General features: G+C 44.7%; 1 protein-coding gene across 2 annotated transcripts in view; it reads right to left on the bottom strand.

Moving 5' to 3' along the window:
- The window catches only part of setd2 (SET domain containing 2, histone lysine methyltransferase), a 70,277-nt gene that overhangs the window by 53,817 nt on the left and 1,966 nt on the right, over window positions 1-14,494 (bottom strand). Inside the window, exon 2 of one of the 2 annotated variants that reach the window (XM_060921745.1) lies at window positions 11,090-11,212. The exons of the other annotated variant lie outside the window; for it this stretch is intronic. Within the exon in view, the coding sequence (XP_060777728.1) occupies window positions 11,090-11,118 (29 nt within the window). The 5' untranslated portion in view covers window positions 11,119-11,212. The remainder of the gene's footprint in view (window positions 1-11,089; window positions 11,213-14,494) is intronic. 2 annotated transcript variants of the gene reach the window in all.

The following is a 14,494-nucleotide window of genomic DNA, read 5'->3' as shown; positions in this document are numbered from 1 at the left end:
AGCTCTGACACACCCTGCCCCATCACCCTGTTTGACTCCCCAGTAACCTCTATGGAACATTTCCACTTCCTGGGCAGTACAGTCACCCAGGACCTTAAGTGGGAGACGAATACTTGCTCTCACCAAGAAAGCACAGCAGTGAATGTTCTTCCTGCAGTAGCTGAAGTTCAATCTGCCAAAGACAACGCTGGTGCACTTTTACACCACCATCATTGAGTCCATCCTCACCTCCTCCATCACCATCTGGTAAGCTGCTGCCACTGCCAAGGACAAGGGCACACCGCAGCGCATCATTCGTTCTGCTGAGAGGACGATTGGCTGCAACCTTTCATCTCTTCAGGACTTGTACAAGTCCAAGACCCTGAGGAGAGCAGAAAGGATTGTGGCTGACCCCTCTCACCCCGGACACAAGTTTTTTGAATCACTCCCCTCCGGTAGGAGATTGCGGTCCATTAGAACCAAAACCTCATGGTATAAGGCCAGCTTTTTCCTCCAGTGCAGCTGGCCTCATTGATAAGGTCAAAGACTCCCACCAGTGTTGTAGTCGAGTCACTAAACCTCGAGTCCGAGTCCAGTCTCAAGTCCCTAGTGTTCAAGTAGTCATCTCATCTCATTATCTCTAGCCGCTTTATCCTTCTACAGGGTCGCAGGCAAGCTGGAGCCTATCCCAGCTGACTACGGGCGAAAGGCGGGGTACACCCTGGACAAGTCGCCAGGTCATCACAGGGCTGACACAGACACAGACAACCATTCACACTCACATTCACACCTACGGTCAATTTAGAGTCACCAGTTAACCTAACCTGCATGTCTTTGGACTGTGGGGGAAACCGGAGCACCCGGAGGAAACCCACGCAGAGAACATGCAAACTCCACACAGAAAGGCCCTCGCCGGCCACGGGGCTCGAACCCGGACCTTCTTGCTGTGAGGCGACAGCGCTAACCACTACACCACCGTGCCGCCCTCAAGTAGTCATTTAAAAAAAATAATAATAAAACCTTGAAAATTTTTTTTTTTTTAAATTTGAGTAGCATCCAAGTCAAGTCCACTATTGATCCGAATCGAGGCCGAGAACAACGCTCCAACCGCACCGTTTGATGGTGGCCGTTTTAGCGCCATTAACATTTTGTTCCAGAACATGACGTATGAACAGGTGAACGTGCAATCTCTGCATCAGGGAGTGTGAAGTATTCTGTCAGAGATGGTTGGGAGACAGATGTAAGTGCAGAAGGTGTGTTTATTAATACAAGTGAAGAGGGTAAACAAACAATCTAGAACGGCAGGCAAAATCGTAAAACAGGCAATACGTCGAGCGAGGCACAAACAGGCTATTGTAGACTCGGCAGAATCAAATACGAGAAACAGGAACTCAGGGATCAGGAAACCAAACAAGGAAATGTGTCAACGCAACTCAATACTTCACAAAGTAAGTGTGTTTTCACAGTTTTTATATAGGTGCACTGATTGCACCTTAATCCTGTGCAGGTGCGAGTCGTTTACGGCACACGAGAGTCCGCTTGACGTGTGCACTGTCCGGAGCGCACCCAAGAGTCTATCTGATGCACACGCCAAGGCGCGCAAGTGTGACACCCTCGTGAAATTAGTACAAAAATTAATGTAGATATAAACATCTTATGCCAAATTATTATGGCATGTTACAAAAAATAAAGAAAAAAATCCAAGTCCTCGTCTCCAATTTACAAGTCCGAATGCAGTTAATGCACGAGTCCGAGTAATCAGCGCTCAAGTCCAAGTTGAGTCAGGAGTCCTTAAAAATAGGGCACGAGTCGGACTCGAGTACTACAAGTCTGACCCCCACTGACTAACGTCACACTTCCAATCTGTGACATTAATGCACTGTCTCTCTGAACTGCGATTCTGCACATTCCATACTCATGTCATACATCTTCAGTGAACTTTTATTGAACATTCCGGCTCACACTGCACAGCTTGGCTATTTATCTAACCCACTGCACATACTCTCTTCCTCTCACACATTCATATGCCATTTCTCCAGCTTCATCTTTATCATGTGACCTATTTTTGCACATTCCGGGACATACCGTACAGCTTGGACTTCAACAACTCATGCACGTACTCCTTAAATTTATCCACTTTTCAAAATTTTTTTTTTTATTCTATGTATTACAACTACTTTTGTCTAATCTTAACTGTTCAAGCACCAATCACCAACGCAAATTCCATGCATGTGAGAATGTACTTGGCAATAAACCTCATTCTGATTCTGATTCATTTAACTCCTCATGCATTGGGGTTAATGATTTTAGCCTTCAGGTTCCCAGGCAGCCAAATCCACAGACACATTGGAGCTTTCATTTGCCCAATAGGTAAGGTAATTTATTTATTTTACCAGCCCTGTGTGAACTACCTTTAAAAATATCTTTTTAAAATAGAAAGCATACTAGGAATTGAACCACCCCCACCAAACTTGGTCTCAAACCTGTTTCAGGTCTGTGGGAAATGCTCATGATTTCATTTCTCATGTACAATAGTCTGGTTAATGCACACAAATGTTACTTTCAACTTGAAAATAAGAATATAGTTTAACATTAGGAACTAAATAAGGATTGTAGGCAAAAACTAGGTTACATGATCCTCAGAGAATTATTTCTTTCCTGTGACCTTCATAATACACTTCACAATGAGAGTTGCAAAAAGAGAGAGCCTTCAGCATTTCTTTTAGAAATAATCACTTATAACTGTATGATATATGAGCCATCTGTGCTTAATAGCTGTTCACTTAAACTAAAAAGATAGGAAACTAAGCATTGTCCATGATTTAAGAAGAGTACAGGAGGACATAATATCATTCTGCACCAATGGACATTAAAGAGTTAAAAAATAAAACACCGTAACAGCACATTTCGATATATAATCCTTCAACAAATGGGTTGTCTAATGTTCACATGGCTGACACTGGACATTGCTGATGCTGCTCAGGACAGCACCAGCCCAAACAACAACAACAACAACAACAAAAAAGTATTTAAAATCACCACTATTATTATTATCATTATTATTAATAATGGGCGGCACGGTGGTGTAGTGGTTAGCGCTGTCGCCTCACAGCAAGAAGGTCCGGGTTCGAGCCCCGTGGCCGGCGAGGGCCTTTCTGTGTGGAGTTTGCATGTTCTCCCCGTGTCCGCGTGGGTTTCCTCCGGGTGCTCCGGTTTCCCCCACAGTCCAAAGACATGCAGGTTAGGTTAACTGGTGACTCTAATGCCGCTTTTCCACTACCAACGCGGCTGAGTCGGGCTGAGCCGTGCCGTGCTGAGTCGGGCTGTTGGGGTTGCATTTCGACTACAACCGCGCTGAACCGTGCTGGCTGGAAGTGGGTGGACACATTGGGTGGAGTTAGCGAAAGTGGGTGGACGTCACGTGATGTCGTTAGGCGGCGCAAACAGTGACATCAGTGATCTTTTAAGCGGTAGTCTCACGACCCGGATAGTAAACAATAAACATGGAGTCGTTAGTGTTGCTGGTCTTGGTGCTGTGGCTTGTTGTCACTGACAACGCCAACAGATACTGGCAAGAGCGTATAGATGAGGCGAGGCGCATAAGGCTTCAGAAATTCTCGTAATTCTTCTCCTTCCGGGTTTACAGATCCCAGCGTGCTCGCGGGGCGTGTGTGGGCGTGTGAGGACACTCCTCCTCACCAATCAGTGCACAGGGGAGTGTCTGCTCACGCCCCTAGCCCCACTTGGCTCGCTTCAGCCCTACTCCAAAACCGTGCGAGTTTTGGGTGCTAAGCAGGACTGAAGCGAGCTGAGTCGTGCTGCTCTAAGGTAGTCGAAACGCGAGCCGTGTCGGGCTGAAGTGAGCTGAAAAAGGGCCATTAATTGACCGTAGGTGTGAATGTGAGTGTGAATGGTTGTCTGTGTCTATGGCCAAGTTTACATTAGACCGTATCTGTCTCGTTTTCTTCGCGGATGCACTGTCCGTTTACATTAAACCGCCTGGAAACGCCGGGTAACGGGAATCCGCCAGCGTCCACGTATTCAATCCAGATCGTGTCAGCTCCGGTGCTGTGTAAACATTGAGATACGCGGATACGCTGTGCTGAGCTCTAGCTGGCGTCTCATTGGACAACGGCACTGTGACATCCACCTTCCTGATTCGCTGGCGTTGGTCATGTGACGCGACTGCTGAAAAACGGCGCGGACTTCCGCCTTGTATCACCTTTCATTAAAGAGTATAAAAGTATGAAAATACTGCAAATACTGATGCAAATACTGCCCATTGTGTAGTTATGATTGTCTTTAGGTTTGCCATCCTTCCACTTGCAAGTGGTAAGTGACGCGCATGCCCGACATGCACTGGGATCACACACACAGCGGCTCAGTCCCGAATCACTGCTTGTGCGCTTCACTCGCGCGCTGTGTGAGCTGCGCAGGGCCGGAGTGCGCACCCTCCAGAGGGCACTCGCTGTTCAGGGCGGAGTGATTTGGAGCGCAGGATGCCTGCGGAGCCGAGCGTATCCGTGTATTGGTATTGCTGTGTGCACGCAAATCATGTATTGGTGTTGCTGTGTGCACGCTAATTGTTTTAAAAACGTTAATCTGATGATCCGCTGATACGGTCTAATGTAAACATGGGCTGTGTGTCAGCCCTGTGATGACCTGGCGACTTGTCCAGGGTGTACCCCGCCTTTCACCCGTAGTCAGCTGGGATAGGCTCCAGCTTGCCTGCGACCCTGTAGAACAAGCTAAAGCGGCTACAGATAATGAGATGAGATAATAATAATAATAATAATAATAATAATCACTTGAACCATTAGCCAAAAACCAAAAGTACTGTTTTGGCCATGCTATAATAAATATAGCAAACTGATGTTAAACATATAGAATGCAAGGACACCATGTGAAGCAAGAGTTTGTGAGATTTATTCGTGCTTCCAATAAGTGCCCATTAATACTGGAGGGCTCAAAACACCTACACAAATCACTCTACGTTTCCGGTTGACTTTGCACATTCTGGCTACTGCTTCTCACCAGAGCTTATTATTTTATTTTCCTTTTTTGCATTTGTATAGTTTGATTTTTTTTAACGTTTTGTCTGCCAGCTGGGGTGTAGCTGTGGACCCAGTTTTGGACATCAGTTCCCTCCAGGCCTTGGTTCGCCATTGGTGATGCCTGTGCTCTTCGCTATGGACTGCAGTGAGCTCGGGGCTCTTTTAACGTCGTGGCTGTCCAGCGCTCTGTGTGGCAGTGCTTCTGTGCTTAGCACGGTGTTCTGAGTGATGTTGCCCGGTGGCATCACCACGGCTGTGCAGGTGGTTTGGGACATACCAGCACTTCTGTGCTCGCTTTGCAGATCCATGGCGCGGTGTTCTGAGCGATGTTGCCCGGTGGCATGGGACTTATTTTCATGCGCCTTTTGGTGAGACTGGGGGTAGCTACACCATTGGAATTGCATCCTGACCCTCTTTTGGTGGACTCCCACCCCCGTCAATTGTGAAGCAACCTTGGGTATGAGAAAGGCACTATATACATTCAACTGATTACTATTATTCCAGGTTTACATGTTGACTGGCTCATCTCGCATTGCATTTCAAAGAAAAATAATATTCTTTAGGAGTTTTGTTAAATGAAAATGCACAGAATCATATCTGCATCATCATACAAAAGGGGTTTCATTTGTAATTGGAGCCCTCGGAGGTGCCGATGTTCACAACTCCAAGCTGTATGAAGCTGTGAAGGTTGTGCAGGAAAAGTATACAGTAGCAGTCAAAAGTTTGGACACCCCTACTCATTCATACGTTTTTCTGTATTTTGACTATTTTCTACACTGTAGAACAATACTGAAGACATCAAAACTAAGAAATAATATACAAAACATACATGGAATTACGTGGTAAACCAAAAAAAAAAAAAAAACACTAGGTTTCATATTTTAGATTCTTCAAAGTAGCCAGTGTTTACCTTGATGATGCTTTGCACACTAGTGGCATTATCTTAACCAGCTTCATGAGGTAGTCACCTCCTGCTTTTCAATTAACACGTGTGCCTCGTCAAAAAGTTAATTGCTGCAATTTCTTGCCACCTTAATGTGTGTTTGAGACCATCAAAGGCATTTAAAAAAAAATCCCCACAATAAATCAAATACAGTATACAATAATAAAAATATACAATAGTACACGTTAGTATAAATATGGAGGCGATTATAGCAAAGTGTGCACGCTGACTGGTTGAGGGAGTTGGATCATTTCTCGATAATCACCTCGAACAACTCGGCAGAATGGCGGCCAATCGCTTGGTCACTCAGTGCGTTTACATGCACATCCAAATCGAGCTGCTGTCGGTAATCGAGCTAAGGGTCCCAGCAGGGGTGCCAGAGAAATCCAATCCTACATGCACACAAGCAAATCGAGCTATTGTGTGAGGTACATTGTGCACCCGAGCCACAGGTGGCACTACACGCCCCATCGTGTTGGTACACTTCTGGTTGTCGTCATGAAGAGCTATTCAAGAGTATAAACAAAGTTATCAGCAGTGTTGCCAGATACTGCTGACATTTTCCAGCCCAAAACATGTTCAAATCTGCCAAAATGCACTTAAAACCACCCAATCTGGCAACACTGGCAGTTCCGTGTTCACAAGTTCCGTGCTCAAGCTGTTAGGCTTGCTCTAACAGACTGTATGGCTACAAACTGTCCTGCGCAGACCACTGTTTTGTAAGACAACTTATTTTGCACAATTGTATATTTTTCTAAAGTCCATTTTTTGCTTACAAAAAAAATATATTTTTTTGCTTACAATTTAACTTGTGTCTTAATAAACACACAAAGTTCAATTGTTTTGTTTTTATTGACATTCTTCAGATGTTGGACACACACACACAAATACAGTAACTTGTTTATGTACACAATTCACAGCTATGCAACAGCTGTACAGATGTATTTGGTGATACAGTAAGTGAGCTAAATTTTAACAGTGAACAATGCCACAAAAAGAAAAGATTCATGCCGTTGTCATGATTCGTTGTCATGCCGACCGAGGCTGTTGTGTTTCCCTTGTGGTCTCGTCACTCGTCACTTCCGGAAGGGGCAGTGCTGAAGTAAGTAGCTCGAATACATAGCTCAATAGGGTATACATGCACTAAGTAGCTCGGCAGAAATCGCATAATCTAGGTCGTGTAGCTCGATTCCGAGAAATCAAGTTCGGTTCAATTTCAGCCGAATTAAGGTGTATACATGGCATTTTGAACTTCGATTTCAGTCGAGCAACGGCAGAAATTCAATTCTCTCTATGTGCATATAAACGCACTGACTGTAAGTGAAGAAGAATTACAACTTATGGAAGAAAATGCTGTTTCAAAAAGCACTAAAGATACTATGAAGTTTGGTCTAAAACTAGTCAAAGGTCAGTTGGAATTGTGATTTATTTTATCTATTTCAAAACAAAAGTATTTTACATGACTTGGCATAGATAAGTGACAAGTCCGCATGTATTACATTTGCATTCGGTTCTGAAGTTTGAAATAAATGACCTGTGTATTTATACTAAAACAATTATCTGCCTCAGGCTCAGTGAATATCGGTGAATAATAACCACCTCAACTTTGTCTCCATTATTATTCATGGATATTCACTTCTCCTTCAGCAAAAAATTTGTTAAATATACAACATACGATATATACAGACAACACACAACATGTACAATAATAAGCTAAATTAAAGCCGCAAGCGGCCTCGACGGGCCCTCGCGCCAGCGGCCAAGGGGGGCGGGGGCATGCGTCCCCGCGAAATACCTTCCACAGCTTCTTCGGCAAGAGACATTACTCCCGCAATGGCGACAAAGAACAGAATTGGACACATGGCAACGATAGGGTCTCGCACTGTACGGTGCTCGGGCCCTAATAATAATAGCGCCCTAATAAGGGTCTTGTAAAGAGTTTGCTTGCCAAGTTTGACAAATCAGAAGCTGCAATATCATTTTTGCCATAACCAGCACCCCCAGGGGCGAAAGTGCACAAAATTAGGCATACATGTCAGGTGAGCTATGAAGAGTTTGCGTATGAAGTTTGATGACAATTGAGTAAATAGAAGATGAGATATAGATTTTTGAAGAATAAATTTTTTGGTTTTTCCCATGTCAGTAGGTGGCGCTAAGCTGTACATGAGCGATTATGAGTTGGAAAAATAAGTGTCTACAACAGCAACGTACTAGCACAAGGTAGTGGTGTGAAGGAAAAGCATTATGGAATTATTTACCAAAAACCCGTTTTGGAGCAATTGCGTCGGCCAAAAACAGCGCCCCCCATGGACGAAAATTTCCAAAACGTGGTATACATTACATGGGAGGTAGTAAGAGGGTGGCTGTGAAGTTTGACCAAAATTGAGGAAAGATTGGAATTTTTGCCCAAAAATAGCGCCCCCAGTGGCGAAATATCACAGAAATTGGGTCACATGTCAGAAGCCCAATGAGTGATTTGCGTGTGAAGTATGAGCAGTTTTGAGCAATCAGAAGATTTGTAATGAATTTTTAAGCATGTAAAATTTTGCATCGAAAATTGATTGACGTATAACTACTGAACGGTTAATCCTACGTGAAACGTATTTAGTAACTTTTGTCAGCCATGTCTGTAGATGAAGTGTATCAATTTTGGTGACATTCCTATGAACGGTCTAGGAGGAGTTGCGCCGTCTTCGTGGCCATGCATTTCGCACAAAAGTGAAATTACCTCACTTCCTGTTGGGCGTGGCTAATGCATTGGCATTACATTTTTGTCCGGCTTAGTGAGATACATAAGCGTACCAAATTGCATGCCACTACTACAAACTATATGGCAACCAGGCACCTTAATGCGGGAGGCCAAAATCACAACGACTTAGGGGGCGCTATGGAGGCCCTGAGCCCCGGCCAAGTTTGGGCTTCTGGTTCTGAGTAGCGGTGGCAATTCTCGGAACTGGTGCCAAATTTCGTGCGTTTTCGCCCATGGCAAGCGCCCCGAAAATGGCCCAACAGCGGAGAAAAATAAAGAAGAAGAAGAAGACGGAAGAAGAAGAAGAAGACGGAAGAATAATAATAGTGAACTCTTACAAGAACAATAGGGCCTTCGCCCATAGGGCTCGGGCCCTAATAATGGGGGGGAAACCCCTTAAATAACCCTATTCCACAACTGTAGTAATCCATATTATGTCAAGAACCGCTCAACTAAGTAAAGAGAAACATCCATCATTACTTTAAGACATGAAGTGACAATCAATAAAAATCAAGGGGAGTGTCCAAGTTTTTGACTGGTACTGTACATCAAGTAGCACAGAGACAGTGGGATTGGAGCCTGATCCAAACAAGAACCTGAGCAATTGTAGCAGTCACTATGTTTACATGCACGTCCAAATCGAGCTGCTGTTGGTAATCGAGCAAAGGGTCCCAGCAGGGGTGCCAGAGAAATCCAATCCTACATGCACAAGTGAAATCAGGCTATTGTGCAAGGTGCATTGTGCACCCGAGCCACACGTGGCGCTACACGCCCCATTGTGTTGGTACACTTCCGGTTGTCGTCATGAAGAAGAGCTATAGTGTTGCCAGATACTGCTGACGTTTTCCAGCCCAAAACATGTTCAAATCCTCTAAAATGCACTTAAAACCCCCAATCTGGCAACACTAGCAGTTCTGTGCTCAAGCTGTTAGGCTTGCTCTAACAGACTGTATGGCTACAAACTGTCCGGCGCAGACCACTGTTTTGTAAGACAACCTATTTTGAACAATAATATTTTTCTAAAGTCAATTTTTTGCTTACAAAAAATTTTTTTTTTTTGCTTACAATTTAACTTGTCTTAATAAACACAAAGTTAAATTGTTTTGTTTTTATTGACATTCTTCAGATGTTGGACATATATACACATACACACACAATGACTTGTTTATGTACACAATTCACAGCTATGCAACAGCTGTACAGATGTATTTGGTGATACAGTAAGTGAGCTAAATTTTAACAGTGCAAACAATGCCACAAAAAGAAAAGATTCATGCCGTTGTCATGATTCGTTGTCATGCCGACCGAGGCTGTTGTGTTTCCCGCTTGTGGTCTCGTCACTCGTCACTTCCGGAAGTAGCTCGACAACTAGCTCGATAGGGTTTACATGCACAAAGTAGCTCGGCAGAAATCGCATAATCTAGGTCGTGTAGCTCGATTCTGAGAAATCAAGTTCGGTTCAATTTCAGCCGAATTAAAGGTGTATACATGGCATTTTGAACTTCGATTTCAGTTGAGCAACGGCAGAAATTCGATTCTCTCTATGTGCATGTGAACGTAGTGAGTGTGAGCCCGGTTTAATAGATGTAACGTAGGGCGCCATACCATAAATCCAGGGACCCGGATTCGATTCCGACCGGAGGTCATTTCCCGATCCCTCCCCCGCTCATTTCCTGTCTCTACACTGTCCTATCCAATAAAAGGTGAAAAAAGCCCAAAAAAAATCTTTAAAAAAAGAATAGGTGTGACGTTTTAAAGAGAAACACAGCCTATCTTTAAAACAATGAATTCTTTGAGGGAGACAACGAAACCACTCTGCCTTTGATGGTGTGCATAAAAAAAAAAAAATCATCAAAGGCGATGTGAGAAGAAAAAAAAAAAAAAGGCAAGCAGTGTAACACTGCACCAAATACCTTAAGATTACTTGGCTTCTGAAAACAGGTGATAATTCAAAATAAATTGAGGGAGAAAATGAGTCAACAGTAGAAAACGCTTTAGTTTAGCATTGTATTATTTATATTCAGCTGTCCAGTCTAGTCATCTAAAATCCTTCAAATCCTTCACTGATGAAAGACTAATTTGTGTTTGGACAGGGATTTAAAGAAAGAACGGGGGGGGGGGGGGCGACACTCTAGCCTAGCAAGATACACTAACTTCAGACAAACCAGCGCTCATGATAACCTGATCATCATCCTTCTATACGAGCTGAAATGAGAAAACGTGTAACTGGTGTCTCTTTAGATTACAAACGTGATTATTAAACGAGCCAGCAAAAAGAAAACGCTAAATTACTTCTCGTCGGAAGCACCATGTAACTCTAACCTTAATCAATCACAGTTGCTTAGTGACACGTGTGGCGCTTACCTGAGTTCAGGATTCAGCAGTGCATCCATTTTGAGGCAGGCCAAGCGAGGAGCACCTTGATGGAAGCTCTCTCACTGGGATAAAGCAGCTCAGAGAAGCACGCTCTCTGATGTGATGCAAGACCTGAAGATGAGCAACAACACAGACATGACTTTGTTTTGCACATCTTTTCATTCCCACTTGCACACACCCTCACCGTGTTTTACTTCGTGTCATGGTCAGACTTCAAGATATTTTCATCTTTCGCAATGGTCACATTAGGTAATCCTAGTGCCATACGCTCTTGCCTGGGAGATTGGCAATACTACAGGTTTGATCCGGACCAATCATCTTTCACATCCTTGGGAAGGAGGGACAAAAATGGTCAGTCATGGCTACAAAAGCACTGTGTGAGATGCTCGTGGAACACGTTGTAGGTTGTCGTCAAACTACAGACATGCTAGAGTTTTTGTCGGGGTGTCGTGGGGCACCCCAGACACCAGATCACCATTTTTCAATGACCTCACACTACGTTTCTGATGTTCATATTCAGGCCCGATACTAGAAGTTTGTCAGGTGACAAAATCGGGCTGAATAGGTGTAGTCTGATCCCAGCATTAAAACAATTAGTTTCTTGGACTAGGATGCTGATTTGGGGCGGCACGGTGGTGTAGTGGTTAGCACTGTCGCCTCACAGCAAGAAGGTCCTGGGTTTGAGCCCAGCGGCCAGCGAGGGCCTCTGTTTCCCCTTTTCCACCAAATCAATTCCAGGGCTGGTTCGGGGCCAGTGCTGGTGCTGGTTCACAACTTGTTCAACTTGCGAGCCAGCTGAGAACCAGTTTGCTTTTCCATAGCTCACGGTGCTAAGGGAAGCCACATTATTACGTCGTTGTATACGTCAGTTACATCGCTACGTTTGCATAAACCTTGGCGCGAATATCGAAGCAAAAACAGCATGGAAGTAGCAGCAGCAACAACAATAATAATAATAATAAATGACTTCACGTTTGTACAGCTGCTGCTTCTCGTCGCTTAAAAATGGCGATCTTTCGTGGTCTTGTTATTGTTGTTGGTCTTAACAACTCCGCCCCCCGCTGACGTAAGCGGTTCTTTCCTCTGGCCCAGCAGAGAGTTGGTGCTAGCCTGGAACCGGTTTTTCTGGCCCCAGAGCCAGTTCTTTGTCAGTGGAAACAGAAAACCCAGTTCCAAACTAAGCACTGGCCCCGAACCAGCCCTGGAACTGCTTTGGTGGAAAAGGGGCATTTGTGGAGTTTGCATGTTCTCCCCGTGTCTGCGTGGGTTTCCTCCGGGTGCTCCGGTTTCCCCCACAGTCCAAAGACATGCAGGTTAGGTTAACTGGTGACTCTAAATTGACCATAGTAGGTGTGAATGGTTGTCTATGTGTCAACCTGGCGACTTGTCCAGGGTGTACCCCACCTCTCGCCCATAGTCAGCTGGGATAGGCTCCAGCTTGCCTGCGACCCTGTAAGGATGGATGGATTTGCATAAATAGAAAAATAAATTTCTCATGCTTTTGTGCTAGATGCTCTTCTATTCTCCTTTTCATATCATTTCATCTTGCAGCCGTTTGCAGGCTTGTTTTCAGGCAACTTATTTGACCAGTAATCATAATGCTTTATATTTATGCATTTCAGAGTAAAATGCTCTAACTTTATTAACTCCTGCTATGTGTTTGTCTCTGATCTTTGGTGTTTGCAGTCAGAATTAACCAGGTCCCTTAAAACTGTTTATAAACTCACCTGCTGTCACATTACACATTTTGAACAACCCCGTTTCTAGTCATTAATCACAAGATTTACATTCTTTTTGGAAGTTATGATGAATAAACCTCATGTAAAAAGTTATACCACATTTTAAGCAAAATAAGCACAATCAAATAAATCAGAGGCCAGTGAAAAACCTTACTGAATGATTATCAAAGACTGGTAGGCTGCTCGGCCAAAGTTTAGCCAAGAGAGACTTGCTTTTTAAGTGTTACAAATGTAATCAGGTTAAAAGGTGAAATGAAACGTGCCAAACACAGTGACCTAAACATATACCTTTACTTATTTTGCAAACTGCACAGATTCAGTCACATTATGAGGTTAAACGAACAACGCCGGGCGGCACGGTGGTGTAGTGGTTAGCACTGTCGCCTCACAGCAAGAAGGTTCTGGGTTCGAGCCTAGCGGCCGACAGGGGCCTTTCTGTGTGGAGTTTGCATGTTCTCCCCGTGCCCGCGTGGGTTTCCTCCGGTTTCCCCCACAGTCCAAAAGACATGCAGGTTAGGCTAATCGGTGGCTCTAAATTGACCGTTGGTGTGAATGGTTGTTTGTCTCTATGCGTCAGCCCTGTGATGACCTGGCGACTTGTCCTTTCACCCGTAGTCAGCTGGGATAGGCTCCAGCTTGCCTGCGACCCTGTAGAACAGGATCAGCAGCTACAGATAATGGATGCTGATTTGCTTGCGTCCCACTCCCACCTCAATGTTTACAAAATCTGACTTGTGCAAAACTAAGTTGGTGTAATTAGTCTATGGCGAGAGCTAACTTGTCTGTGTGGTGTATGGTATTAGTCTGGCTAACGCGACTTCAAAGCTCTGCGAGCATTTGGTCTGGCAAAGATATTAAGCCCAACCGTTTTCCAAAGTGCGTGGTTGACCCGCCTCCCTGAAATGCCTCAGTTTGCTACTGGTCGAAGCCAGAAAAGGCTGTGACGAAGCTTAAACTAATCACATCACTCTTTCCTCTGACGTATGTGACGCGACGGGGCTAACTGGTAGATTAAACTCTTACCGAAGCCGGCCGGGAGCAAGGCGAAAACGGCCTTCCTTTCAATAAATACCTCCAGGGCTGCTCTTTGCTCCGTTTTCAATGAGAACTTGCTCCATGTTCGTAATGTTTCTAGTGAATGAAGTGCTTCCGGCATAGATTCTGTAAACAATCTATGGCTTCCGGTCGCAGTTCTACTACGTCACTGCCTTGAACACGCCTCTACCCAGGGCCGTCGGAGATGCTCAAAGCTGATTGGCTCCCGATTTTTCGGGAGCTTGGAAGAGCTGTAGATAGCTTGCCTGGGCAGACTAATGCCGCTTTTCCACTACCAACGCGGCTGAGTTGGGCTGAGCCATGCCATGCTGAGTCGGGCTGAGTGGGGCTGTTGGAGTTGCATTTCGACTACAACCGTGCTGGCTGGAAGTGGGTGGACACATTGGGTGGAGTTAGCGAAAGTGGGTGGACGTCACGTGATGTCGTTAGGCGGCGCAAACAGTGACATCAGTGATCTTTTAAGCGGTAGTCTCACGACCCGGATAGTAAACAATAAACATGGAGTCGTTAGTGTTGCTGGTCTTGGTGCTGTGGCTTGTTGTCACAGACAACACCAACAGATACTGGAGAGCGTATAGATGAGGCGAGGCGCATAAGG

This window comes from Neoarius graeffei, chromosome 5, assembly GCF_027579695.1.
Source record: "Neoarius graeffei isolate fNeoGra1 chromosome 5, fNeoGra1.pri, whole genome shotgun sequence".
Classification (NCBI taxonomy): Eukaryota; Metazoa; Chordata; class Actinopteri; order Siluriformes; family Ariidae; genus Neoarius; species Neoarius graeffei.
Note: the sequence above shows the minus strand (reverse complement) of the source record. Positions and strands in the feature narration are given on the sequence as shown.